The sequence below is a fragment of the Lipomyces doorenjongii genome (assembly GCF_038497915.1).
Source record: "Lipomyces doorenjongii strain NRRL Y-27504 unplaced genomic scaffold V1508scaffold_17, whole genome shotgun sequence".
Classification (NCBI taxonomy): domain Eukaryota; kingdom Fungi; phylum Ascomycota; class Lipomycetes; order Lipomycetales; family Lipomycetaceae; genus Lipomyces; species Lipomyces doorenjongii.
This window is the reverse complement of record NW_027118084.1, coordinates 234,942-262,755: the sequence shown is the minus strand read 5'-3', so window position 1 is coordinate 262,755 and position 27,814 is coordinate 234,942. Positions and strand designations below refer to the sequence as shown.

Sequence of the window (27,814 nt, the reverse complement as noted above, 5' to 3'; positions counted from 1 at the left end):
TGTGAACCAACCAACTTTTTGTACGCGCCTCAATTGTTTAACATTCCTACAGAAGCTCGAATCCGCATATTCACGGCTACATTCTCGACCTCATTGAAATACTTTACGCCATACGTCGTTCTTGAACTCGCGGGACTGCACACACGTTCTGGGTATCGATTGGTGGCTCCGTCCGTGATGGTTTGGCCATCTCGTGGCTTCATCCCTAGCTTAGTTTTCAAGCACGTGTTATGAATTATCGACTGCTTACCTATCTTTGGGAAGAACTGTGATTATTGCACGTCTGCGTGAGCTCATCTCCATGGACACAGAAGAGGGTATGTTCACTTATCAAGAGTACCCAATTAGCGACTTTTGTTTTGTTTCCTGTAATTCGCTAATGTTGTCAGGAATCATCCTTCCCAGCCGCCAAAGCGAACGCCAGGACTCCTACACTGGCTCGCTTTCTTCTTCGCGACCTGATGTATTGAGTATCCAAAGCGCTAGGTCAGCCAATCATACAGGTAACAGGTGTGTATTTCTAAGCATCGTTTGACGTCCGGTTGTGGGAGATTCGAGTTTTGGGAAGGATCGCTAAATAATTGCATTCGTGTCTGTGTGTCTGTGTGTGTCTCAAGAACTACCCCGTACCATAATTTGGGCTTGTATTTGCTTTAATGGCTTTGTCCAGTATTTAATTTTGGCTAACTGACGTCTGAAAGTAGACCGAATGCGGCACGCATGCCGTATGAAGTGGACGAGCCGGTGAAGAGACCACCAAACGGCAGCGAATTTATCAAAAATTCAACAGCAAGCATTATAGCCGGGCCAGAGAGGCCATCGACTCCATCCGCACCTATACAATTGCTGCCGCAATCGCATCCCAAATCGCAGGCTGCTCCACGAGCTGCACCATTAACACCGAAGTCTGTGGCCAAACAAAAAGCGCCTAGCACTCCACAGTCGCGTGGTCGCCAATATCGGGGCAGCAAGTCTCCAATTCAATGGAAATCCCCTAGATCAAAGCTATCTGGATTTACTGGGTCACGCTCGCGTTCCGGCGCACCTCGTCATTCCTTCACTTCATCATCCCCATATAACTGGACTTTTCCAACTCCAAACGTTGCTTCTCGATTTAGCATTCCATCCCGTCCATTTTCGTCAGCGCCGCTCACACACGTGACGTCTGTCATTGACGCTGATGCGGCCGCTGCCGCCGTACCAGTAGAGTACAATTCCGCAGGCGACATAATAGGCATTACCGCAGCTCGTTTGATTATACATATGACATCACCAGAATCTCTTGATTACAATTTATTGTCCGATTTTTTTATTTCCTATAGACAGTTTATGACTGACAACGAATTGCTACGGCTATTAAAAGCCCGATATAAGTGGGCAGTTAACCGAAGTGACGATATAGGTCGAGTTATCAGACTACGGATATTTGTCGCTCTCCGACACTGGATTCTCAATTACTTCGCCGATGACTTCGTTCCGTCATTAGGTTTACGGAAGGACTTTGTAGCTGCTATTAACGAGTTCTCGCAGTACGGAAAAGTTCGGGCGTCTTCAGGCGACAGGCGGTTGATTGGAGAACTAAAGAGATGCTGGATCCGGACGTGCAGTTTGTATTGGGACATGCCTGCCGGCGTCTATAGTAGCAAGGTTCTCATGCTTAGGCCGGACAGATGTTTTGACGAGCGGCTGCATCCTGGTGGAAATATTGGTTCCCGCGATGTTGTATTTGAAGGTAACAACAAGATCAACATTTTACAGTCCGAGACATCGCCAAAACCAGCAAGTTATGCGATTCCGGATTCAGCCGCAGCCACTTTTCAGCTTGAACCACTACGTGAGCAGTCTAGTTCTCCCATATTGCCACGAAATGGGCTGTACATGAGCCAGCAACAGCAACCCACGAGACTAAAGCCGTCATTATCAGGCGCACCGTCACGCTCTTCAACATCTTTAAGTAACGAATCTGCGGCGTCAGTTGATGAGCCTCGGACGCCTCCAGTGGTAACTCACGGATTGCTGTGGGGCGGTTTAATTCGAGGTAAAGCAGATGCAATTGTTGATATTCCGACTGATGACCAATCTATTGTCGATGCTATTATCCCTCCGTCACCGACTCCAGTCACGCAAAGTCGCGACAGCGATATCATCAGTTCACACAGCGATATCGCGAGTGAAAGCCGCGATGTTAGCGGTAACCTCTCTAACAATTATCCAAAGGTTATTCTCAAATCTTGGCGAAAACGGATGTTCGGTAACCATCAACGTGGTATCGGTGAACGCATTCCACCAGTTCCGGATTTTGCAGTCACGACGCAAACTATGGACGGGAGTCAGATTAATAAGGTTCATACGGAGCAGCAAATGGAGTACATGGGCGTCCGCATTGATATTTTAGCTGCCAGTGTGGTAGATAACCACAAACAGCTTATGGCAACGTCCGATGAATTTGGATCATCGGTGTCTCGAGAGTGCAGTTCACGCAGTGTTGTACCAGGAGGGCTTGGTTTAGGAGTGCGGACAGGTTACTCTTCTGTGCTTCAAGGTTCTCCTTCAAGGACCACTCGAACAACACACAATGATACAGATATCAAGAGCTTGCGCGGTACGGTAATTGATTTTCACGACAGGTCAGGATCCGGAACTTATGTTTCCATACCTCAGGAATTGGCCGGTCCCGTGCAAAGTCAATCTTTGGACCGAACTGCTATTCGCGAACTTCCCAGTGCTCGTTCTCGTTTTGACCAAGTAGAAGTATCTGGCAGTGTTGCAAGCCAAGTCGGTGCAGATGTGTCAAATCCAAGTTCTATTCTGCACTTTCCCGAGTTCTCGCCTTCCCATTCGTCGACATCGGACTCGTTAGGGAGTGCCATCCAACTAGCAGACAACTTTCCGGGTCTGCGACGTCGTGCGGCCGAATCTGATTTGAAAGCCGGACGGGATATATCGCCGACAAACTTCAAGTGGACTTCCTCTTCTTCGTTAGGAGGTACAAGCTTTAATGGGGATAACGTTACCAGATACAGCTTACCGCCAATTATGGGTCCACTCCAAAGAGTACAGGAATCTGCTCCGCTCGAAGGCACCCGCCAGTCTAAGAGCGCCAATATGCTCATTCCCGGAATTGCAGAAGATGTCGCGAGGGAGATTTTGAAGCTGGCTGAAATACCGGATGATTCACATGACAGTGAGAATGCTGTTGACATTGCACTTCAGAAATTAGAAGGAAATTATAGACCCAACCGGCTCTCTGTAGGAGATGGTAGCGTGGACGCGGATCCATGTTCTATTATCGAAGAAAGTCTTCTTGATGATCGCCTCGCAAGCTTCACCCCTCGACGTGGTCGTCGTGGTAGCGAACGCAATGCTTGGTTTTTGGATGGTAGTGCTCTCGATTACAGTTTAGAGGCTGTAAGCGACGATGCTTCGTCGCATGAGATACCACAGCCACCATCGAGTCCTCCTTTTCCTCGAAGCTATCAATCAACACCTCCGTCGCGTGGTCTCAGTTTATACAGTGAGCGACTCTCCCGCCTCAGTGTCAATTCGATGGTTAGCGGTGCATCAAGCACAGTGTCTCTTAGTATTCATCTTCCATTTATTCTGAAGTATCGCGCTATTGATCTTGCAGAGCAGTTCACTATTATTGATCGCGACGCTTTAGCTGAGGTGGATTGGAAGGAACTTATAGAATTACGATGGAAACAAAACGTGGCTCCAGTGCAGGATTGGTTGTCGTTGCTCACAGTCAAGGACGTGCGAGGTGTGGAGCTCATTATTTCTCGGTTCAATCTCATGACGTCTTGGGTTACCTCAGAGATCATGCTCACGCGCGGCTTGGAGGAACGCGTGCGGACTATCGTCAAGTTCATCCACGTTGCGGCGCACACCAGGGAGCTTCAGAATTATTCTACATTTATGCAACTGACACTCGCATTGGCGTCCGCCACAGTGCAAAGATTACAAACTACATGGCAAAATGTTCCGCCTGGGGATGCTGCGTTGTTCCAGAGCTTGGAGGAATTGGCCTCGCCGTTGAAGAATTTCCGTAATCTTCGACGAGTAATGGACAAATCTGATGTTTCGAAAGGATGTGTTCCATTTATTGGTATGAGTCAATTTAACTGGCTTTGATGGACTTGTTTGCCCGTTATTAACTGGATGGAGTAGGATTATACTTGTCGGACCTCACTTTCAACGCCGAGAGACCTGTGCATGTGAAACCGAAGTTGGCTCGAGATAGTCTATATAGTTCGGATGAAGACAGCGACAACGAAAACGACGTGTTTTCTCTCTCACGTCGCGAGAACAACACGTCGAATATATCACAGCTCATCAACGTGGAGCGCTTTAGGACATCTGCCAGTATCATAAAGAAACTACTTTACTTTGTCAATTCCGCTCGAGCGTACAATGGTCGACTGCAGACTAATCCGGATATCGTGTCGCGCTGTCTCTACATTTCGTGCTTGGACGACGATGAGATTGAAGAGTGTTTCCAATTGATGGAATCGCCATAGGATATCCTAGTTTTGTGTATTATCAAGCTTTGTGTCGGTGTTACTTCTCGTTTGGATTTGTTATTAAAAGTTTGTTTGCTCGTTATCTATGTCGGTTTTCATGATTGGGATTTTGTTGGAAGACCACAATTCCTCTATCTGTTTGATTGCAGCAATTATCCATTTTTCTTTGTCTATGAGGGCGCAACGCGGTTCTTTAAATGTAGAGTGTAATGACTTTTAGTATATGCATGTACTATTATTGACGAAACTTCATTGTTGCGTATAGTCCAATTAATTTATCAACTTCATACAATATTCACAACTAAAATAAAGAACTTTTATGCGCCGCCTAGATATTATAAACAATGTATGCCTATCAAATACTCATCCAACTATTCGATGTTACCTCATGAAGTACGACTGAGCAACCTTCTTCTCGCCAGCAGTCAGCTCCAATCCAATGATCAGTTCTCGAGGATTCGCCTTGCGCTTCTGGTATGTGATTGCTCCGGTAATTTCTTCGACGCCGGCCGGAACTTGAAGCGGTTTATTGAACAGCAATGCTCCGCTACGCCAGTGCGTGTACTTCGGGCCCCATGGACCTGTTGTAAACCCCAGGCTTCCGTTTCCAGGTCTAAATGTCTCCGCTCTGGCGTCTTCGGGAATGACCTCGTCGTGAGAGCGAGTAAAGTAATTGTCAAAGTAGATCACTAAGCCGTCAACAATGCCGTCAAATGCGTTCGGCTGATTGGGTATTGGTACTCGAATGGGGGACGTGAACTCGAGGTCTGAAATAGTAACGTCATGTAAGGGAAGAACACGGAAGGTGTATGGCTCAGCGTGAATTATTGATGACGGTTTGAAGTTCTCGATGAGGACATCATCGTAAATTCGAGGTTTCATGGCACTCATCTTGAAACCGTAGATGTCGTTCCAGAAGTTAACCTTGTCGTTAATAAACTCAGTGTCTCTGAGACCGGCGACCAATAGTCGAACTTCTGACGGCACCATTAGACCTCCTGGTGCAAGATACTTGTCTCTGGCAACAAGCACCGAATCCAACATCGCTTCGTATAGCAGAGCATATCCCTAAACATATTTATTAGCACCAATACGAAACTATCCACATACCGGAAGACGTACCATCCACTCAGATACAATGATATCGACCTTGGCGACAGGAAGTCTGATTTCTTCGATCTTTCCTCTGTAGCACTGAATGATCCTGTCTAACCCATTCTCGTGAACATTGGCGATTGCCTTCTCGATAATATCAGAGTTATCGACAGCATAAACCTTTCTGGCGCCAGCTTTCGCGGCAAACATGGACAGAATGCCAGTTCCGCATCCGACGTCAAGCACAATCTTGTCCTTGAAGATGTCTTTGTTATCATAAATAAAGTCACGGTAAGAGTCTGTTCTTATGCTATCCTTGAGCATGATTTCGTGAATGTCGTTGTATGCATACGACTCGAAATAGTGATCATCGTTGTTCGCGGTCTTCTTGCCCTTACCGTTAACCGCTGGTCGTGCCCGTCTTTCAGGGCTACTGTTGCGACTGCTGACGCTACCATCGCTTCCACTATCGGAATCAAAATCTCGATTAAGAACTGTCCGAACAATGTCTTTATATTCATCGAATTGAAGTTGAAGCTCCTTCAATTGCGACTGCAAGACCTTGACCCTCTCGGCATTTTCTCGCGCAACCTCTGTAAGCTGTTCTTTCTCATATATCACATCCGGATCTTCTTCGGCCTCTTCAGAATCATCGTCTTGAATTCCGAAAAGCAATGCGTCATCCTGCATAGTCGGTTTCAAATACTGGCTATCATCCAAAAACAACTCTGGTCTATTCAATTCAGGCTGAATTCCTGCTTGAACTTGTGCACGAACATAATTGATAAGCTTCAGCTTTCCAAAAAAATCCAGACCTAAAATAAGCGAATTCCTTAGAAATTTAGCTGCCGACGTAGTAATGGTGTGATCTTACCTAGTCCTCGTCTCAACTTATTGAAATCGAAATCATGGTCAACGACACAGTGCTCCCATACGGCGTCGGCATTGTCGAATGTAATTTCGCAATAAAGGCAAACCGGTCTGGTTTCGTCATCGGCCGTCCAGTCTGACGCAGATTCGAGTTCATTGTCCCTTATCAAATCCTCAAAATCTTCGGTGTCGGACTCGACTTCGTCTGCAGAGTGTTTTTCCTCGGCCGGTGCCGGCCCAGACGCGTCGACAGTTGCCATGTCTGAATAGTGCCACGTGTAAAGCAGTAATCAAAGTCGATGAGGCGGCTCAAGTAGGACGACAACAGAAGTGAGAGTTGAGGTGACGGGACAAAATATTTTTTTGGACATTGTGGAAACTTTCACGCCCCAGACCCCTGAGCTCTGCACTAAACGCCAATGTTCCTAGGGTCGGTTCCTATCGGCTAATTTGGCAATCACCAACTTATTAGTTTGCCACACTGTCAAACGGCTGATATCATATATTCACAATACAACGATATCATACATGGCTTTTAGTCCTAGTTCACCTCGACACCACTCCGTTCCATTCACACTCAGGAACTGCCAGCAACAAGGGCCAAAGAGTACATCATACATCGTACAGTCGCCAGGTTCGCCGACAGCTCCAAATAATGGCAGCAGACCCATCTGTGAGCTTATTGTACGAAAGCAACGACATAAGGCATACTCAGACCTTGGAAAATCCATAAAACAGGACAATTACGTTTCTGCAATACCGACCGTCGGCAAGGCTCTAATCGACGCAAATGCAGAGAATGCTCTGCTACCATATAATCCAAAGAATGTACAGAAGTTCATGAACGATCCCAGTGCATCGATCAGCTTACCGCCAATGCCAGAATACCAGCTGTCGGCTCCTTACCAAGGATGCCACGTCCCAATGCCAGCGCTGCCGCAAACGCCGCCGTCGGCTTCTCGAGTTTCGTCTTATGACGCTAGTCGATACGCGCAACGAAAGCCACTCGATTCCCATTCCACTTCTCTCAACCAGCAAATAACGTCAAGTGACTACATAGGGACCACAAAAAGACGTAAGGGCCACCCGGACATTGATGAAACCACACTGGACGTTATTGCGCAGCTCAAGCTCTACCTCACAATTATCAAACTAGGCGTATGTGCTACAGCGTGGATGTTTAATTCTTTACTGGGTATCGCCGTGTTTATGTCGGTTTATCTCTAACAATTCTAGTGTGTTGTTATGTCAAACGTTAACTTCTTTGGATCAGATTTATATTTGGAAACGGGCTAGTAGAACGACTGCCAGGATCGAGACTGTTTATGTTAGCAGCCGGACTTAACGCGGAATGGTTTCCATACAGTAGAGCTTCCAACATGGCTGGTAATACTTCTAGGCTACGGAAAACTTCTGAAATGATACAACCGCCATCAGTACCTATGCACTACGTTTCTTCTCGGCCTTGCTCGTGATATTATTTTGAGTTATTTCTGTCATCAGGCGGGTTTGCTGAATATGAACCATCTTTTAGGTTGGAGTCTGAATTGGCTTTTAAGCTATTAAATTATGGTTAATACATTTGCTTTCACCAATATGGAACAATGTTTAATATGTAATAAACTGACCACTACCACCTAACGTGAACACAGTTAAAACACAATTCTTCAGCCGCACGGGCTCCCTCCTGTTTGCCTGTTAACCCTCTAAAAATATTTGCCAATGATGAAGTGTCCCAGCCTAAACCCTATATAGGGCGAGACATATGCCCTAACCCTCCTGATGCCACGACTCTATAAAGCGAGCCGCGGCCCGCCGAAAGCGAAGCTTTCCCTTTTTTCTTTTTTTTTAACTCTCTTTGCCTTTTGGCTTAGATCAAGTGTAGTATCTGTTCTTTTCAGTGTAACAACTGAAATGTCACTATTTGTGACTTTATTTGTTACTCTTATTTTTGTCTCTGGCATTTGGCCCTCTAGGCTTGCCTATGGTCAAATGCATTGTGTCGTTGCTATTGCACTGCCGGCAACTGACGCGAATATCCTCATATTTCCTCTTTGATTCTCTTTCTTCGTGATCGACGGTTGGAGTCAAAGTGATTTGGGATTTTATTAGTTCATTAATAAATTTATTTATAAAGCAAATTTATTGAAAATGTTTGTAGTCACTGTAGTGATGCTTCTTTCCGAGGTATGCGTTGTATATGTGGGGCTACGTACACATCAAATTTTGTTTCAACAAATAAAGATGAGACTTGCAATGGAAATTGCTGTGTTTGTTACAGGTCTATAATTGTAATATCCACGCAAAATATTCGATAGCATTGTACTCACTAATAACTTACACTTTGTGAAGGTAGAACCCTATTCCACATCTGGTGGTCATCGAGTGAGATTCAAAATTTGCATGGAACTCCGAAATTCGTATCGAGGACCAAGGACCACACTTACATTTAAGGTCACCAATCGATTGCCCGTGTCAGCCAGCCACGCTACCATAGTCAGTGGAGATTGCTGACTGCAGTTTATTGACTGACGAACGCAACTTTCGAGGAGTTGAACCGACGCGTGTGAGATATTACGGAACATATGCAACTGACACGATGATCCTTGCAAGCAGCTTTCTTCCACGTATGCTTCGGACGCGAACGCGGACTATCTTCGCAAATGGTTCAGTTCTGGGAGCGACAAACGCTCCTGCGGCGTCAGCTTTCTCTCCACAAGCCACAATCGACGTGATGGCCTGTAATGGAATAACGTTCACTCGTGGCAAACGAAGCAGGGCCGGGGGCGAGCTGCAGCAGAAGCAGAAAATTGGTAAGTAGGTGCATATGGAAGAAATGATGGAGGAGAGACACTAACACTACCTTGTGCAGTTAATATGCTTAGTTTAATCAGCCCGAGACGGAAGCAACCGCGTCGTATTAAGATGTCTTATGAAGATTTACTCCGCCACAGAACAGTACACCGAGCATGGCAATTAATCGTTCGAGCTAAGCGCGAGGAGCGACGACTTGAACTTCAGAAACAGTATTACAAGATGAAGCACGCCTGCGACGAATTGCAAAAGGCCAGCCACGTTTTGTATGAGAGTGCCATGGAGAAACCGTCTCCGATACGATTTCCCATGGAGTACAGAATTCCCACCTTGACCCCGCCGCGGCGAATCTGGGATGCGACATGGAAGCCTCCAGCAGAGGAGACGAAGCGGAAGAGAACTGTGTAGTTGCGGACACAGTCAGCACTGCATGGTTTCACATGGGTTTTGAAAGCGCGAAGAAGCCGACCGACTTTAGTTCTGTGGTACACAGGTTACTTAGATTCTGTAAATATAGTGAAGTTGCAGGTTATTGTGGAAGAATGCAGTATAATTTGCAAAAACGATCAAATTTGCTAAAAAAATGGCAAACCAGGACAAACCGCAAAAAATGATAACACTGCAATAATGACAACAAATGATATATGTGACATCGGCCAGAGATAACAAAGGTACACCCATAACAAAGAAATGCCAAACTGAAATGGAGAATATATATATAAAATACCCTAACAAGAAAATCGAAGCCGTAACAAATAACAAAAGCTATGAACAATAAACAGCCGCATCGTGATGTTCGGCACTAGCCAAACAAAATGTTAACGGAAAAATTGTCGAAACAACAATACATGCTTCCTACGGCTTCTTATTACTCGACGAACCATCCGTCCAACCTAGCATATATGTCAGAACAATTGTGCCTGCACGACGAACGTCTATATACATACCACTGAGCCAAGGGGTTGCTGGAACGTTAGTACCACCAAGACCAAGTCCTCCAATAGTCCAAGTATTTTCGAATAATGGCGACGATTCAGACGGTTTCTTCGTAGCGAATGGATCTGGGAAGAGATTGGACTGACCAAACAAAGGACGAGAAGCTCCTAAACCTATAGGCAACGTTGCCGCAATTGCCCCAGCATTTGATCCGATCGATGGCGATTCTCCGGCCACACGAGGAGCGGCGGGGCGTGCTGAAGGTTGATAGAAAGGAATATCGTCCTCGTCAAGTAGCGCGCGACTACCCATAACATGTGGGTTCGACGCCAATATTTGATCATCATTTGCAGACGAAGACGAGCTATGCGGCTCATCGCTGCGAGACGTGTTACTAGGTGGTCTCTGAATAGGATGAGGTCGCTGAATAGGCTTTGACTTTGGCGAAGTTGGAGTTGGCCCGTTTATCGCCGACATTCCAACATTATTAACACCGTCGAAGCTGCTAGATAGTCGCCGATCGAGCATTGCGGTCGCAGAAACAGTAGCTGGAGACCCTCCTTCGCTCACAACTGCATTACTTAGAACGGAGGAAACTGAGGATGGAACTGAAAGACCTGGAACGCCGCCTATCGATGAGGAGGCCAGCCCAATAGGAGTCGCGCCCGTCCGGCTTGGCACGCCAAAGGGAAACGACGGTAATCCGTTCGCCTGAGTACCCTGGTTGAAGTCCAAGCCAACGAAAGACTGCCGCGATTGCGGTGGAAGAGCCTGAGGCCGAGCTTGCTGGGTCATAGGCGAGAACGAATTGGCGGACAAAGGTGACGCAAAAGCGCGGTAGCCGGCATTCTGACCCAAGGTATTCCCGTATAGTCCCAGAGGAACAGGTGATACGGACGCTGCCGTCGATCCTTGCTGACTTAAGGAAAAGTCTCCAACAAATGACGGCCGCGAAGGGATCGAATTGGCAGGAATTTGACCGTCAGATTGCGACAAAGACTCTGATGATGGCACACCAGGAAGTCCATTTAGTGCAGGCGATAGAGGCGATGCTGATGAAGGAGCGGCAGCTGTACGCGGAGTCAGCTGAGTTGTAGAAGATTGCGGAACGGCAGAACCAGGAGCAGCCGTTGGTAGACCTGCCCGTGAGGGTGTTGGTGTTTTCTGAATTGGGAACGTTGTCGCAGCATGTAGTGCAGATGGGGAAGCGTTCAACGGTGACACGTACAGGGGCGCTTGCTTTGCAGAGGGAATAGCTTGCAGTGGAGCAGCAACGAACGGAGAGTGAGCTTGCGCCTGCTGATGGAGAAGACTTTGCTGCTGCTGAAGCTGCTGAAGCTGCTGAAGCTGCTGTTGTTGTTGTTGTTGTTGTTGTTGTTGTTGTTGTTGTTGTTGTTGTTGTTGTTGTTGTTGTTGTTGTTGTTGTTGTTGTTGTTGTTGTTGTTGCTGTTCCTGTTGTTGTTGTTGTTGTTGCTGTTGTTGTTGTTGTTGCTGTTGTTGCTGCTGAAGCTGCTGCTGGATCTGTTGCTGCTGCACTTGTAGCCGCCTTGCATACACCTCGCGCTGCAAAGCTTCTTTTCGCGCTCGAGCCTCCCGCTCCCTGACCTCGCGATCTCGCATCTCCTTCTCTTTTTGCTGGCGTGCGAGAGTCTCGAAACGCTCTTGCTCTTCCCGTTGTTTCCGTTCAACCTCAAGCTTCCCCTTACGTTCTTGCTCTTCTTTCTCGCGCTTGTCACGCAGTTCACGCTCTCTGTGCTCCTTTTGCTCGCGTTCCTTTCGTGCTTGCTCTTCTTTTTTCTTGCGCTCATTCTCCTCGCGCGCCTTCCGCTTTCGTTCGCGTTCAGCCTCTCTCTCGCGCTCCTCTTGCTGCCGCCTTCGCCGCTCTTCCTCTTTTCTTATGCGCTCTTCTTCCTGCGCTTTGCGTTCGGCTTCTTTCTTGAGACGCTGTTCTTCCCGTCTTTTCCGGGCTTCTGCCGCTTTACGAAGTTCCTCAGCACGGTGAGCAGCCTCTTCCGCAGCCTTTTCAGCTTCACGACGAAGGCGCTCTTCTTCTTTGGCCTGTTTTTGTTGTCGCTTCTTATCCTTCTTCTTTTCCTTTTCCTTGGCCTTTTTGATCTCGCGCTCTTCACGTAGCCGATTTTCTTCGTCCAGCTCCTCCAAGAGTTTTCGTTGCCGCTCTTGAGAAACTTTTTCGCGGTAGGCCGTGAGCACACGTTGTTCGAACATCCGAGCTGCGAAGATTTGAAACATGCGTCGACCTTCTTCCATTCGTTGCTCTTCACTCATGGAATCCTGTAGCACAATCAGCATCTATACATTCGAAAGGAATAAAATGTGATCCTTACTGCTTCATCATCATCCTCATCATCTTCGTAGTCCTCGTCATCCTCTTCGTCGTCGTAGTCGTCGTCATCATCATATTCGGTAGCAGCAAGTGCCTCCTCCTCGCGAGCCATTCGTCTCTCAGCAAGCTGTTCCATCATTTCAATGAATTTCTTGCCATCGTTCTTGAGAAGGTCGTCCGCAACAGTTAATATTCCGCCTTGGACTGTGAGACTGTTACCAAAATTGAAAAAGTCGCGAGGAATATCGTGACTTAGCAGTTCTGGAGGTTGATCGGATTCAGAGTAGTCATCGTCGTCTAGGTCGTCTAGGTCGTCTTCATCGTCTTCGTCGTCTTGCAGTTCGTTGACAAGTGCCGACGGCGAATGTGATCCCAGATTTGGATATGCTGGCTGTAAAGATGGTGGCGGAACAGGTCCGTATTTTTGCTGATGATTTGCGTACTGCTCGAGTTCCTCGTAGTAAGCGTCGTAGAGCACTTCGAGCTCTTTCTCAATAGCAGTTCGTTTGCGTCCACAAACCGAACAACTACAACTATGCTTCTGCTGCTCCTTCATCTTCCGAAGAACTGCCTCCTTTTCCACTTTGACAAGACTTCTCCTTTCCTCTTCGCCCAGACTAAGCCAAAAGTCCTTTATTCGCTCGCGCTCTTCGCTCGTGTTCGTGTTCCATATTCGATCGTTCTTCTTGTTGCTGCCGTTTACCATAGTAGTAGTATTATTATTATTGTTGTTGTTATTGATGTTATTGTTAGCATTACTTTTCTTTTTCTTCTTTTTCTTCGATTTTTTCGAAGTTTCGGCGTCTGGTTCGTAGTCCTCCGAAGCATACTCGTCCACAAAACTCGGATTGCCATGCATATTCACTGACCCGTTCGTGCTGAGTTCGTAATGTTCTAAAGTTGCCGTGTTGCCATTCACGTGCTGGTCTTCATTAAGCGATGAGTTGGCACTTGCAGTCGCATTTTGACCTCCTTTACCTTTTTTCTTTTTCTTCTTATTCGAGGTACTGTTACTTGGAGATTTTGGCGTATAACTCGACTCCATATTTATCGCTGATAGATCCGACATCGACGGAATCCCGCTTACCGCACTAGACGCCGGAGGTAGTGGCGTTGCTGTTGATATACTGGTCATGCTGCTGACGGATGGAGCCGTTGAGGTTACTGTCGATGCTGCCTTTGCTGGACAACGATTGCGATGGTTCCGCCCCTCTACAGCCTCCACTGTATTTCTCAGACCGAAATTCACGGCGCCGTGATCAGCGTTACGCGTGTAACCTCTTGTTTGGAAGAGTGCAATAAAGAGCATATCACATCAATGGCACATTTAGGGCATTACCGCTAGACGTTTGGCTAGCATATGCATAAATGTTACTTACAGTACCAGACCCTCGACAACGTTTGTCTGCCGACTATTGATGCCAATAATGGATTAACGGATAAATGCACTTAACGAGCCAGCATACGTTCGAACGCGTCCATCTAGCATGCATTCAAGCCAATAAACCGTATGATCTATGCATTTCTCTAAGTTGTTGCAATCCTATTTATGGTACTGCCAGTTCCTGTAACCATCATCATACAGGTCTTGTATCAGCAACAGCTGTTCCAAATCGCTACAATGGACTTATATCGGAAGGTTTATATATATGCAATGTGATGAGACAGTTGGATTCTCATTACCATAGATATAAACCCACCGCATATATTAATATCCATTTAAGTTGGTTATTGGCACCGGAATTAGTCACGACTCGATTCTGATCTATCTTATCCGATTACGTGCGATAGCTTTTACCTGATCCATTTGGCTATAGGCACTTATTATATGTGGTGAGGTATCTTGCAATCACGCACCCTATCAGATTTACTCTGTTATTTATATTGAGAATCTTGCTACCAGTGGCTTTTCCGCTGTGAGCAGCATGATGACGAAGCTCATTTTATGGCTTGTACTTGACATCCATCGCACATTTGCTACTAATTAAGAAAAGTTGACATAAAACTGGTATATTGTGGTGCACAGAGCCCTAGCTGATTTGTTTGCCGGCAAATATAATTGGGCAACGTCTCCTGCCGATAAGTATCTCGTATATTACAATTCCTCTATACGTTATAATATGCAGGGGCGATTGATTGAATGACGGGTAAGAAACACGTGCAAGAACCGACGAGCAAGGACAAATGTGAAATGTAATAATTTGGCTATTTTAGTTTGCAGATTTGTTTAATTAAATCTTAATTTACCACCACTGACTATCCAATCTCCCCGTACCTGAACGAAAAAATGTCGCACGACGATACCGCCGTCAAGGTCATGATGAGAGCTTGTTAAGCGAGGTATCTCGACGAGTCGCCGACTCGTCGACTTGCCAAGTCGCCGACTCGCCGACTCGCCAGTCCGCCTGTGTGAAATAATCAATATTTGTCAGCCTCCTTGCTTGTCGACGGCTGAGCCAATTTTATGTAGATGCGGGAAGACAGCCATGCTAAAATAAGGTATTTCGGAGATGACGTCACGGCGGAAGGGTTGCGCTCAAATCAAAAACCAACATCTGAAAAACAGTTTTCTGCGCCGTATGGTCGCGTTTGAAGAGCCGTAGAGCCAAAAATCGGCTTTTGGTACTCATTCAAGTTACCAGTGGGAACCGCCCGCATGCTGGCATTGCTAGAAAACAGCGACATATAGTAAACCATTCTTACTGCCTCACCACTCCTCGACATTCGCTCGGCTTGCTACGTCCTCCCTCGCATTTAGTTGGCGGGTTCCGTGGTGCATTGTTCACCTCTTCCATTGTGCGTATCCTTTTAGTGGCCCAGTCATAGCCCTTCCCGCAGCTCAATGGCCAATCGCGACGTCATCCGCAGGTACGTTCGCTCCTATTAGTGCTACCTTGTTCCGGTAATGAGAACCTTACTAATGGATTGTCTCTAGAAAGCTGGTGATTGTCGGTGATGGTGCTTGCGGGAAGACATCGCTTCTGAGTGTGTTTACCCTTGGCGAATTCCCAAAAGTATGTGATGATTTGTCGCTTGTGACATCAGTGTCCAGTATCGCTGTTGTTGTCAAATAATGATTTCCCAATAAGTGCTAACATTTTTGATAGGAACATGTACGTGACACTTGCCGTGATTGTTATTTTTCAGTATGAGAATTCTAAGCCGCTACTAGCTTCCGACTGTGTTTGAAACATACGTCACAGATTGTCGAGTGAGTTCGTTGTCTTAATTTGACTATTTGTACCTACTTCTAATGCATAGTCAGGTTGATGGCAAGTCGGTTCAGCTTGCATTATGGGATACAGCGTATGTTCATCTTTGCTGTCAGTTACTGGGAATATCTGGCATTTTTTATCAGGAAACACATCTAACACGCTCTTAGTGGCCAAGAAGAATATGAGGTTCGGATATGCAATTTTTGCCTGAATTAAATACCTTTTAAAGCCGCGACACTAATTGTTCCAGCGTTTACGCCCATTGTCATATTCCAAGGCGCATGTCATTTTAGTTGGTTTCGCCGTTGATACGCCAGACTCGTTGGACAACGTCGCCGCAAAAGTATGTAGCCTGTATTACCATAGTTCGAGTCCCGGAAACTGATTGTGATCATAGTGGATAACAGAAATAAATGAACTGTGCCCTAATATTCCCATTATCCTGGTCGGTCTTAAGAAGGATTTGCGGCAAGATTCTCGTGCCATGGAGGATTCACGGCGGCGCGGTCAGAGATTTGTTACTCCAGCCGAAGCAGAGCTTGTAGCGAGACAGGTCGGCGCTCGGAAGTACCTAGAGTGCTCGGCCCTCACTGGTGAAGGAGTCGATAATGTTTTTGAAGCGGCCACACGAGCAAGTCTGCTGGTTGGCCAGAGACAACAGTCTACATGTTGCGTGATATTGTAGTCGAAGATTTTTTGTGTGATCTCTTAGTGGGTTGGCGTCTTGCAGTAAAATTGGCTTGTTATAGATGGGTTTTGTTGCTTCACGGTGATAACCACCGTGGTATATCGTGTATTCGATTTTATGGCTTTTATCCTGGCAGTCAAAAGTGGTAAGTACGAGCGCCGTGCATATGATTATAACTAACACTTCTCAGCTTTTATTTACGTTTAGTTGGTGCCGTTATCGGCTATGCGAGCATTTTATTCATTTGTTTTATTCAGTTCCCGTATCACTTGTACTCGTTTGTGTTTTCCATTTCCAGTTCTCGTTCATATGCCAAGAGACATAGTGACTTGACTTACATTCGTGGCTATCGTTCGCACATATTGCCGACAACAACATTTTAATCACCACAGCATTCTTCTGAAGAGAAATAGGTTATCATATCGTCCCACCGTCTTATTGCCACTCCTTCTCGTTAATTTCGTTATTCTCCTTTGGTATTTTTCATGCTTAACGCCAAGTTTTATGTATCTCCTAGTCACTCATTCATTTTTCGGAGTTTGTTTGCCCTTACGTGTTCCGACATCTGGTTTGGTTCCCTCAGTCGTTCCTTATATTGCATTGCATTAATCGGACTTGTCTTCGCTGGCATAAGGTATGTGCAATGCTATTTATCTCTATTGCTGAAATAGCTGACTCAGGTTCGAGGGTTTCCTTTGTCTATTGTCCGGCACTCACTTATTAATAGTGCGCGGTGTTCCAAGTTTCGTTGACATAATATTAATATTGCTTTGCATTCTAGTTTCTAATAAGTTCTGGTTATTGATTATATTGTTGCATAACTTAGTACTATGGCTTGGTAATGATCATGGTGTTTGGTAGTCATTCGTTCTTTACTCTCGGGAAGAGTACGCATATGTCACTCATTTTCAGCAGTTTGTGCAATTGCGTCCATTCATTTTGGTCTAGATATTTGTCTGGTGTTACAAATATTTCTATGATATACAGTCCTTACGATTTCATTGGTTTGCTATTATAATATGATGGTGAGATGATGTTGATAAGAAGACTTCGGTTGTCAGTGTATTATTTACTTTTGCGTCCATGTGATCTTTCAATATCCCTGTGCATGTATAATCCGTTTGTTTTCGCGAGTCATGGGGAGGACTCATGCAACCGCATAAAAGGGTAGTCGTTGGCGCTGTATTTGGTTAATTGACTCGCTTACAACGCTTGTTCAACTACTACGGCAATAGATATCCTTGACAAATGAGTATCAGCAAATCAACGTAATATGGTGGTGGCCTAGCATACATTAACGTTACTGTGGAAAAGAGAAAACAGCGATTTCATTTCGGGGCAGATGTAAATTGGTCCATGCAGGGAAGAAAAGACGATTTCCCCCCCCTGTTGTCAACAGGAGCTTCCAATTATCCAAAAGATTTGAAAAAGGTAACGAACCAGGCCGGGACGGAGACAAAAGTACGAATCCATTTCAAATTGCGGAAATAGCACCAACGCTGTCCGGTTTTTAGTAAATATAAAAGTACACTAATAATCCATACAGATCCAACACACAAAATCGGACCTAAAATCGAACAAAATAAGCCAGAAATTTCTTTTCGGAAACGACGGGAGCCTAACGATAGCGGAGGAAATAAATAATAAGTCAAATAAATAGCAACATTTAAAAATTTGAAGAAGACAAACAGGCAATATCAAAAAACCTCTACACAATTACTATCGGTAACGTTAACAATCCGAGAGCTAGTCGCATCTACCAAGAATCGTTATTGGCAGTGGAGTGGGCAGCCGGAAAGTCGCCGTCAGGAGACACCTCTTCAGCATGATCCCAGTCTCCGGTAGCACTCGTGTCTGGAGGTGGTGGTAGGGGGGCACGGTCATCATCCCTGTCGCGGTCGCGATCACCGCCACGGCGGTCGCCACGGTCTCGGTCTCTACGGTCGTACCTGTCACCACCACGGTCACGCCTGTCCCGATCTCTGCGGGGAGAGCGAGATCGGTCACGACGTCTGTAGCCGTCATCATCGCCGCCATATCTGTTACCATAGGATCTACGGGGAGGTGAGCCACGGCGATAAGGCGAACGCGATCTATCACGGGGAGGGTCCGAAATCTAGTCTTGTAAGTCGTTTTCGCTATTATCTCCATGTAACAAAAGCTAAGCTAACCTCGTCCTTGAGGGTAACTGGGACACCCTTGACATCTTCTCCACTAAGTTTGTTCATGGCAGTCTCGAGATCATCTTGGCGTTCAAATTCGATCATACTAAATCGCAAATTAACTATCAACCCATTATTGAGAAACTAGACTTGCATACCCAGTGCCATCGCGATCACGGGAGACATCGGCAAAGAGAATATCAACACTAGCCCGACGAGCGAAATCCTTAAGGTCCTATTATAAAAAAATGAAATTTAATTAATTTAATGGTCCGGTGGGCCCGAGAGGACAGGCAGATAAACACATAGCGCCGTAGAGTCCCGGAAAAGTCCTCTTGGTCTTCTTGAGCGACAAGAATGAAATAAACGAATGCAAAACCGATGGCAGGAATCACAAACAAGGATCCAAATAAAGGGAGAGAAACACTCAGCGTACGAACTGCAAGCCGCGAACGCATCTCACGAAGACACAAGAAAACGATCCAATAAGTATCAGGAACCTTGGATCGAAAGCCTGTATATCGGCCCGCGGCCTTACCTACTGGAGCGATTCACAAGGAGGTATGAAGGATAAACGGCCACAACAAAACAAAGGCGAAGAGACGGAACGCCAAAAAGTAGGCGGAATATCCACAACAAAAACGCAAAAGAAAGACCGGGCTGCTCCGAAAAAACTTTCGGAAGGGATGTAACATTTCCCTTAAATGCTAAGTAAACTAATACAATGATAACTCACCTGCCAGCTGCAATCAGAAGGAAGTCCAGACACGCGAATACGGAATGCACTACGACGGGGACGACGGTCGCGACCACTATCTCGACCACCATCGCGACCACCATCTCGACCACCATCACGGCGACCATAATCGCCGCGTTCTCGGATATCCCGTCGGTAGTCATCACGACGACGCTGAACCTTGGCAAATTCAACTTGGAGTCGCTCGCCCATGAAGTCCTTGTTGTCTGAATTGGCGTTTGTTAATAGCTAACGACATCAGACCCTTGATTGATCTTACTGAATTCTGTAAATAACGTCAGTACCCAATTTCCCAAATCACACTACAATAGACGCACCAGAAACAGCATCTTGAGCATCCCTTGGGTTCTCAAACTCAATGAAGCCCTGAGGATATTAGCATGCGTGATATAAATGGACTATAGATGCAGATTCGAAGACATACAAATCCGGACATTAGTTTAACCTCCACAAGCTTTCCATATCCTTTGAAGAGATTCTCGACGTCCGATCGCTCGACTATATCGGTTTAGAGTGTGAGCACGACTAGAATGTACAATAATACGCGCCATAAAGGCCATTCGTATGTGATTTAATCAAGCCAACATACCATCGCGAGCAATAGGACGCATGTAAACTCGAACATCCGAATATTGTGACATTTTGAAGTAAAAATAGAGCGCAATAGCAGGTAGAGGTAGTTTCAAGTATTCAGCAAATGTGCGATGATTTGCAAAGTGGGGATGACGAAGAGGCAGTAAGGGATGGGCGGCGTCAAGTCAACCCGCTGGACTTTGAACCTGTGCCACGAATTGACAAGGCGAATTTTTGACGCTGGAAAGTTTGTCCACGGGTTAGGGCATTGGCGAACTTACTTTCGAGTTTCGACAGTCCGATCAACACCACTCGTAAATCAGCGGGCTTCGATCAGGACATGTCCGCTCACGCACTTTGCCAGTCAATCAATTAGCTGCGTCGCCATGCCACAATTACCGAAGCCCAAAATACGGGCAGCCACGGTCAGAAGTGCGCTTGGCAATCCAACGCCACCTCCGCCTCCCCGAATGAAAGTGCAGACATCTAGAAGTGCGCCGAAAGGATCAGATACAGGTATTAGCCCTGCAGAGATGAAGGAGCGACGGCGGAAATTTTTGATTACGGCAGGTGGATTATATGGCACCTTTCTTGTTGGTGCATATTATTGGATATCGCACGTTGTCGCTCAAGGAGGTCCATATGAGGAAGCCAAGCCCAGAGACACAACTCAAACTTACGAAGAATTGGCGAAACAATATGATAGAATTATAGGTCGTGATGAATTGTTTATGGGTTTATCGTTTTGGCGGAAAGATGTCGCAAAGCAAGCGACGGTAGGTCGTGTTGGTTGAGACAGACTTTTGACAAGGCTAATAGTTGCATAGGGAGACGTCCTAGAAGTTTCCTGTGGCACTGGACGAAACGTTAGTTATCTAAATATTCCAGCAGTCAAATCTATTACTTTTGTGGATGCATCGGAGCAGATGGTCGAACAAACAAAAGAAAAATTCAAGGATCATTATCCTAAATACCAGCATGCTCAATTTCTAACCAAGAAAGTGGAAGACTTGCCTCTAGACATAAAGTACGATACAGTTTTCGAGACGTTTGGGCTATGCTCGCATGAAGACCCGGTTTATGTTCTGATGCACCTTCAGGATCTGCTAAAACCTGGCGGAAAGATTGTCCTACTCGAACATGGACGAGGGACCTGGGATTTCGTCAATCGGATTTTGGACAAGAGTGCAGCCTCACGTGCTGAAGTTTTCGGTTGTCGATGGAATTTAGACATTGGAGATATTGTGCGCAAAAGTGGACTTGTCATTGACAAGGAGTCGCGGTCGCATTTTGGAACTACGTGGACAATTATTGCACATCGAGCAGGCGATGTGATATCACCGGAACCAAAAAAGAGATTTTTCATCTGGTAAAAACTGCATTATCCCCTACTTGTACATAGAATCACGATTAGGTTGCATGTGAATTCAACATATTTGTTATCCAGCACACTCTTTTAGCATTCGTTTCGTACCATCAGTCGCAACAGATTATCTGATAAGTACAGAATCGTCTTGAGGTAGAGGCTATATAAGTTAGATGCCTGACGGACCGGTATTTGTTAGATCAATCTGCAACCAAAGAACTATCCTCCTTCGAGGACTGCGTCGCTACATTATTAGTTCGGAAGCATCTGAAAGGGAAGCTGTGGCGCATGGCTGGAGTTTGCATGCGGCTTGAGACGAAATTGCCCTGTTAATGATATTGTCTGAGTAAACTCTGTTCGTTAATTACAGCCGAAAACTTTCGAAAGCTTGTTTTATGAGTACATCTTCGTGGTTATTGTCTCATACAATATATTTGGAATATATAGTAGTTCTCCAGATATATAGTAGTTCTATACATACATATTGGTAGCAGCTACCTTAGTAAATAGCATCCAGGGACAGGAGTGCTGGTCCGAAGGTTAATGCGCGCGAGGAGCCTTGGTTGCTGGTCAAATAGTCGAACTTTATTTGCACACCATACCATAACATGCATAGTGCACGATTATGCTAACCCTTTGTAGTTTAGCGTTGTTTCTGAAAGTGGTATGTGCACGTTACTTAGGTTAGCGTCTAGAACAATAGGTGGCGGCAATTGTGGCGATGTCTGCCCAGAAAACCCTAACCTTTAGGACTATATAAGAGCCGCCTCGCCCCACCTCTGTCCCAATTTTGCATAAGGAAGCTCGGCTCGTGCTCGTCACACGTTTTGAGGCCACACAACCCTAACCACATTAGTCCTCTCAACCTTCCGTGTACATAGTCATAGGCTAGGGTGACATTAACTTGTTTTACTCTGTCTGCTTTTCATTTATTTTTGGTCAATATGGAGTCTCTCACAGTTCCGAGGACTGCGGCTCAAGCCAAGGCATTTGTGGCGCCGACGTCCTTGTCGTTCCCTATGCAACAGTCTGATATCACTCCTCCCACTGAGCACATGTCCGACACGTCTCAAGTTGATGTAAAGCCCAACCTTGACATTGCTCCTGCCACGCCAGCTGCTACTCCTGGTACAAATGCGGCTCCTGGCGCGAGCGTGTCGGGCATTGTTCCCACATTACAGTATGAAGACCTTTGGGAGTGCTTTCGTTGGTATTTTTGCTAACATAGTTTAGAAACATTGTCGCTACTGTTAACCTTGAGTGTCGGTTGGACTTGAAAACTATTGCTCTTCATGCCCGTAATGCCGAATACAATCCTAAGGTATGATGGTGCATGGTGATTACTTCAGGCATACTGAGAAGAATCATGTTAATATGGTATGGTAGCGTTTCGCAGCTGTTATTATGCGTATCCGTGAGCCCAAGACCACTGCGTTGATCTTTGCTTCTGGCAAGATGGTAGTTACTGGTGCGAAGAGCGAGGACGATTCGAAGCTCGCGTCCCGCAAGTACGCCCGTATTATCCAGAAGCTCGGATTCAATGCGAAGTTCATGGAATTTAAGATCCAGAACATTGTTGGCTCGTGCGACGTTCGGTTCCCGATCCGACTCGAGGGTCTTGCGTTTGCTCACGGTCACTTCAGTTCTGTATGCACGCCTTTATATTCCATTCGGATGGCATCTTGTTGACAGTAGTAGTATGAACCCGAGCTCTTCCCTGGTCTTATTTACCGTATGGTCAAGCCAAAGATCGTGCTTCTGATCTTCGTATCCGGAAAGATTGTTCTTACTGGTGCGAAGGTCAGAGAAGAGATCTACGCGGCGTTTGAGGTAATCCCTCTTTTTTATATCTGTGACCTAGGGTGGCTGAGAGTCGGGGTGTGCAGGCTGGCATGTGTTGTTTGTTTTGAATGGGTTGCTAACTGTTTAGGCTATTTATCCTGTACTTAGCGAGTATCGCAAGCAGTAAGCGACTCGTTTGTCGTAGTACGCAATCTTTTTTTTGCGTACTTATAATTTCCCGCATATTACCCCTACTTACTTTGCAATATCTGTCTTTTTGCATCATTGCCAACAAATACCTTAACAACCTCTCTCATTCGGCCGCTTGAACGTTGGTGGTGATAACGTTTGGATGGCTGTGTACATTAGTTGCGCATCGAACCTCACCGATTTATGTTATAGGAACTGGAGCATATTTAAAGGATTTTAGTTTGATTGTATATCATTATGGCTTCTCAATTTGTTTTAGTATTTTAAGTATATAGAATAGCAAATTGAAAAAAATATCTGAAAATTTGAAAGACATATACTTGAGCAATTTCGTAAGGAAAGCTGCTGAACACTTTTTTGTGCGAGACCACGCGTGCAAGAACAACGGCAGGATCTGCGAAACTGGGTTAGGTTTGACCCCGACGGCCTCAAAAAGTGTTCTCCAGCTCCTCAAAATGTAAACCGCTGAGCTCAGATCGATCGTAAAGCGTCAAGAATGTATTGAACGAATCAATCCAGTGACGATGGCCTCCACGATTCCGACTATCATAACGCCTCCGGCATCATCAGGCGCACCGGCCGCGCTGCTGAGACCGCCTGATTCGGATGCCAGCGTGCGGGTTCGGCGGCGGTCTGTTGGGAAATCAAGTGCTCCGCTACTACGGCTTGACACGAATGTGTCCAATACTCAGAGTCAAAATTACTCGGTTGTGAATCGGGCAAAGTAAGTATTCTGTTACAAGTTTTGTATGTGGACGGAGACCAAAGACGCTGACAAAGAGTCAGGGAACTTGCACAGAGTATTAGGGATCAGCTGACGAGCGCGCGGAATGCGGATCAGAAGGAGCATGAGGACCTTGAGCAGTTGGAAGATGAGTTGCGGCAACGGCTAAAGGACATTGAGATGCATATCAAGCATTTGCAGGATATGCGCGACCAGATTGAGGATTTTACGCGCGTGTTGGATCAGGAGAATGAGCGTGCTGGGTCGGAGTTTGCGGTCAAGTTGGATAAGATCGAGACGTTTAGACAGGAGTTGGGGGTCGTTGATCAGTTGGAGAAAAGGTTGAAGGATTCGACGGCTCGTGTTGACGATTATAAGGAGAGACTGGAGGGTATTAGGCAGGCGATTGACGATGAACAGAAGAGGCAGATTGATATGGAGAGGCGGACGTATAGTAAGTTTTTGGATTCGGAATATTATGACTTGAATGTTAACGGAGTGTACAGCTCAACAGAGTATATTTTGGAGCTGCGTCTCTGTCGGAGCACTGGTGCTGATTGTAGGTTACGTAATACAAGTCTATCGATAACTACCACTTCAGGGTTCGTGAAATTGAAATTTGAACCTGCGTATTCACCACAGGTGATCGTCGATCTCAGTTCTAGGGTTATCTTGCATTATAGCATACGCTCTTGACTACAACTGCTGCGTATTCGCGGCAAATCACTCACACCTCCCGCTTGGTCTTTTGACAACTGCGGCAATTTATTGTCGGCTGCCGCACTGCACAGGATAGTATAGGATATGGTCTCGGTGCCGGACATGTGGAGTGGTAGTGAGCTGTGAAGCAGTTTTATTGTACATACTTAGTGGCATATTGGTTGAATTTTAACTGATGGCAAATCGGTTAGAGTACGGGAGCCATGTAAAGGGTCCAGTCAGTCGATTGGCCCTTCAAGCCTATTTATCAAAAGGCAAGGGATGCGACGACGCGGCTGCGACATTAAAGGCGATGGGATAGACTAATAACATCGCCGACACTGGCCCTGTGATGGACTTCTAATTTGAGTTGCGTGAAGGTGAACAGCGCAGAGTATTCAGCCAATGGCGTACGTCTGCGGAGAGCATGCCCCGGGTGAAAGGCCGCAGGCTAACGCAACCCGCATTCTCGACGATGCAGCAAATATCCACTAATGGCCATGTCTGGCATATGCACTGATAAACTATTGCTTTAAATGGTAAACGTTGGCGCGTGTTATATGGTCAATATGCTCGAAATGCAGAATTTGGCAACGGATTGCCAAACAGGGACCTTCACGGGTCGAGGACACCGCCACGGCATCTCATCTATATGGTGGCTGTGCACGTCAGTGCCCTGAACGTGGGTGTGGCGCCATTGTTGAGTGTCAAAAGTTTCCCAGGAACACGCGTGTTCGCCCTTGCACGGATTCATCAAGCTGAAACTTATAATCCAGTAAACAGCGCACGCGTGAAGCGCTAGTCTCCTCCAACCAAACCACATATATTGTCCCGTATGCCCGCAGTGCTTCTTCTCCTTCTGTCTGCCACAAGTTCGATCCTATCGCAGCTTAGTACTCGGCGCTCCAGTGGTCGGGAAAGCATCGCCTAGTCCGTAACTCTTATCCTCGCATCTTTCTAAGTATTATCTACTTTGAAAGATGCGCGTTCTTTCAATATCGGCTACAGTCTCCGCGAGCTTGAGGTCCCTGTTCAACTACGCTTGCAGGTGCACACCCGGCATCTCGACGTTGCTCGTTATAGCGCTCATCATCTTCGGCCATGATTCAATTTGCTTCGTCGCGCTCACCCTGGTCTGTCATGTGTTTGTCGTCTCGTACACTGTCCGGTCCTGTTACGGCATGTATGCGACATGGAAAGGCATGATTAGGACAGCAGATGAGTATAGCATGACTACGGTCATTCCACTATCCTCTCCGATATCCAGATCAAGTGCGCCGTCCCAATGTGCTCGCGACACCAATATTATGGATGACCTTACCGGGTCCGATGTTTCTAGCGATAGTGATATTGAAAGCAGCGTGAGCAGCTATGATGTTGGTGACACTCTTGAAACCGTCGGGGACTCAGGAGGTGCACCCATCCATGCCATTTTTGTGCCGAATTATAAGGAGAGTTTGGACACCTTGCGGGAGACGCTGAGTATGCTCGCTAGTCACGCCATGGCTCGCTCGTCATATGATGTATGTTAGCAGTACATGTCGACGCCAACCTGTGCTGACATGCATTCATTAGATATATCTCGCCATGGAGGCTCAGGAGAATGACGCAGAATCAAAGGCTTCGACGTTGATATCCGAATTCGCACCGATGTTTCGTTACATAACTTATACAGTACATCCAGGAGACTTACCTGGCGAAGCCAGAGGTAAGTCCTCGAATCTGGCGTGGGCTACTCGTGCTGCGTCCCGGCGATACCGCACCCTTCTCCAGTTCAACGTCGTGTTCACAGCAATGGACGCCGACACTCATCTTCTCGCAACCTATTTTCAGACCATCACTGCCCATTGTGTGCGGGAAGGAACCGACAATTTTACAATGTTCGTCCCGCCGATTGTGTTCGACCGTAACGCACATAGTATTGCGCCTATTGTCAGATGCGCAGACATGCTTTGGTCGGCCGCCGGTATTGCGGGGTTGTATGAGACATCGCAGATTCGGCCCCCCACGTCGGTGTACTCAGTTACATTGACCCTTGTGCGGTATGTTGATTTCTGGGATACTGGCCCAGGGGCCATTGGCGAGGATCTGCACATGTACTTGAAATGCTTCTTCCGAACTCGCTGTCAGCTGAAGACTGTGACTGTCTACAGTCCCGCGTCTCACTGTAACGTTGAACATGGCGACGCGACCGCGAATATGAATATCGGACAACGATGGATGCTCTCTTCACAGGCTCGATTTAAACAGGCTGGCCGTCATATGTGGGGAATAGTGGACTCGGGGTATGCTATTCGTCATACCATCGCGTTGATTACTGGTCGGAATGACTGTACTTTGTCATCAGAGCATATTCAGGATGGCCTTTTGGAGCAAGATGAGGAATTGTCGTTAGATCTGCCAGAGAAAGCGTCTGCTATATACGTCTCGAGCGTATCGCCGTCGCCTCCACCAGCAAGGATCACCCAAGTGCCGTGGAAACGTGTAGCGATCTTGTTACATCGTCTCTACGAAGCCCATTTTCTTCCGGTACATTATTTCATCGACGTGATGGCATGTTCATTTCTTCCCATGGTGGTTACAGTCCCAGCATCGTCTTTGTTATCGACAGTACTAGTCTATACCAATCATCTCCGGAAAGCCGCCGCATTCGGCGTGATATTTCAAATGGCTATCTACGAGCGCTTGCACTCCACAGCTTTGCGCCTCCGCCTACACTCCATCGAGACAGCGCTTTCGTCCCCATCTTCTCATATCTCTCCAATCTCCAAAACATCCCCCAACAAATCCACCGAAATCGTTCGCCAGTCGTTGAACCAGGTCGACATATCTCCACGGGGAAGATGGATCAATTGCCTCGATTATGTCTTATTTCCGATAGCCGGTACCATTTTCGGCGCGGTTCCTGCTATAAAAGCCCAGATTTTGCAGTTTTGGAGTACGAGCTTTGTGTACGAGGTTTCATCGAAACCAGTTAGATCGTAATAGATTTGTGCTAGACTGTTATACTTGCACATAGTGTACTATAGTGAGTTTGACTTTACTTAAATGTCGGATGG

At 46.4% G+C, this 27,814-nt stretch overlaps 11 protein-coding genes across 11 annotated transcripts; 8 read left to right on the top strand and 3 right to left on the bottom strand.

The window, feature by feature from the left end:
• The first annotated feature begins 30 nt into the window (after nt 1-30).
• V1508DRAFT_415455 (ras guanine nucleotide exchange factor domain-containing protein) lies at nt 31-4,802 on the top strand. Its single transcript, XM_066940065.1, has 4 exons — nt 31-317; nt 390-510; nt 705-4,105; nt 4,165-4,802. The coding sequence occupies exons 1-4, from the start codon at nt 302-304 to the stop codon at nt 4,515-4,517; spliced, it is 3,891 nt and encodes a 1,296-aa protein (XP_066796587.1). The 5' UTR covers nt 31-301; the 3' UTR covers nt 4,518-4,802.
• V1508DRAFT_369030 (S-adenosyl-L-methionine-dependent methyltransferase) lies at nt 4,678-6,828 on the bottom strand. Its single transcript, XM_066937429.1, has 3 exons — nt 6,490-6,828; nt 5,643-6,430; nt 4,678-5,588 (listed from the first exon to the last, which is right to left on the bottom strand). The coding sequence occupies exons 1-3, from the start codon at nt 6,743-6,745 to the stop codon at nt 4,902-4,904; spliced, it is 1,731 nt and encodes a 576-aa protein (XP_066796586.1). The 5' UTR covers nt 6,746-6,828; the 3' UTR covers nt 4,678-4,901.
• Nucleotides 6,829-6,928: 100 nt separating this feature from the next.
• On the top strand, nt 6,929-8,086 carry V1508DRAFT_461230 (uncharacterized protein). The gene is made up of 2 exons (XM_066942799.1): nt 6,929-7,696; nt 7,759-8,086. Exons 1-2 carry the CDS (start codon nt 7,014-7,016, stop codon nt 7,958-7,960), a joined length of 885 nt encoding a protein of 294 aa, XP_066796585.1. The 5' UTR covers nt 6,929-7,013; the 3' UTR covers nt 7,961-8,086.
• A 580-nt stretch (nt 8,087-8,666) lies between these two features.
• V1508DRAFT_81914 (mitochondrial 54S ribosomal protein mL40) lies at nt 8,667-9,752 on the top strand. The gene is made up of 2 exons (XM_066943057.1): nt 8,667-9,298; nt 9,358-9,752. The coding sequence occupies exons 1-2, from the start codon at nt 9,085-9,087 to the stop codon at nt 9,705-9,707; spliced, it is 564 nt and encodes a 187-aa protein (XP_066796584.1). The 5' UTR covers nt 8,667-9,084; the 3' UTR covers nt 9,708-9,752.
• A 15-nt stretch (nt 9,753-9,767) lies between these two features.
• V1508DRAFT_384801 (salt tolerance down-regulator-domain-containing protein) lies at nt 9,768-13,714 on the bottom strand (the record flags this gene model as incomplete). Its single annotated transcript, XM_066937780.1, has 4 exons — nt 9,768-10,192; nt 10,247-11,681; nt 11,772-12,527; nt 12,581-13,714. 4 exons carry the CDS (start codon nt 13,712-13,714, stop codon nt 10,155-10,157), a joined length of 3,363 nt encoding a protein of 1,120 aa, XP_066796583.1. The 3' UTR covers nt 9,768-10,154.
• A 1,707-nt stretch (nt 13,715-15,421) lies between these two features.
• V1508DRAFT_396819 (small GTPase superfamily) lies at nt 15,422-16,479 on the top strand (the record flags this gene model as incomplete). Its single annotated transcript, XM_066938122.1, has 8 exons — nt 15,422-15,447; nt 15,515-15,593; nt 15,687-15,692; nt 15,752-15,790; nt 15,845-15,885; nt 15,962-15,980; nt 16,045-16,137; nt 16,192-16,479. The coding sequence occupies 8 exons, from the start codon at nt 15,422-15,424 to the stop codon at nt 16,477-16,479; spliced, it is 591 nt and encodes a 196-aa protein (XP_066796582.1).
• Nucleotides 16,480-18,238: 1,759 nt separating this feature from the next.
• Nucleotides 18,239-20,042, bottom strand: V1508DRAFT_403710 (uncharacterized protein; the record flags this gene model as incomplete). Its single annotated transcript, XM_066938575.1, has 8 exons — nt 18,239-18,598; nt 18,654-18,750; nt 18,803-18,879; nt 19,381-19,629; nt 19,661-19,666; nt 19,708-19,767; nt 19,826-19,899; nt 19,991-20,042. 8 exons carry the CDS (start codon nt 20,040-20,042, stop codon nt 18,239-18,241), a joined length of 975 nt encoding a protein of 324 aa, XP_066796581.1.
• Nucleotides 20,043-20,231: 189 nt separating this feature from the next.
• On the top strand, nt 20,232-21,753 carry V1508DRAFT_415428 (S-adenosyl-L-methionine-dependent methyltransferase). Its single transcript, XM_066940064.1, has 2 exons — nt 20,232-20,750; nt 20,802-21,753. The coding sequence occupies exons 1-2, from the start codon at nt 20,361-20,363 to the stop codon at nt 21,345-21,347; spliced, it is 936 nt and encodes a 311-aa protein (XP_066796580.1). The 5' UTR covers nt 20,232-20,360; the 3' UTR covers nt 21,348-21,753.
• Nucleotides 21,754-22,138: 385 nt separating this feature from the next.
• V1508DRAFT_415426 (uncharacterized protein) lies at nt 22,139-23,647 on the top strand. Its single transcript, XM_066940063.1, has 5 exons — nt 22,139-22,520; nt 22,574-22,661; nt 22,727-22,987; nt 23,039-23,170; nt 23,271-23,647. Exons 1-5 carry the CDS (start codon nt 22,285-22,287, stop codon nt 23,307-23,309), a joined length of 756 nt encoding a protein of 251 aa, XP_066796579.1. The 5' UTR covers nt 22,139-22,284; the 3' UTR covers nt 23,310-23,647.
• Nucleotides 23,648-23,856: 209 nt separating this feature from the next.
• On the top strand, nt 23,857-24,645 carry V1508DRAFT_352955 (uncharacterized protein; the record flags this gene model as incomplete). The annotated part of the gene is made up of 3 exons (XM_066936869.1): nt 23,857-24,056; nt 24,119-24,510; nt 24,563-24,645. The coding sequence occupies 3 exons, from the start codon at nt 23,857-23,859 to the stop codon at nt 24,643-24,645; spliced, it is 675 nt and encodes a 224-aa protein (XP_066796578.1).
• Nucleotides 24,646-25,735: 1,090 nt separating this feature from the next.
• V1508DRAFT_352843 (uncharacterized protein) lies at nt 25,736-27,740 on the top strand (the record flags this gene model as incomplete). Its single annotated transcript, XM_066936863.1, has 2 exons — nt 25,736-26,278; nt 26,331-27,740. 2 exons carry the CDS (start codon nt 25,736-25,738, stop codon nt 27,738-27,740), a joined length of 1,953 nt encoding a protein of 650 aa, XP_066796577.1.
• Between the last annotated feature and the right edge of the window lie 74 nt (nt 27,741-27,814).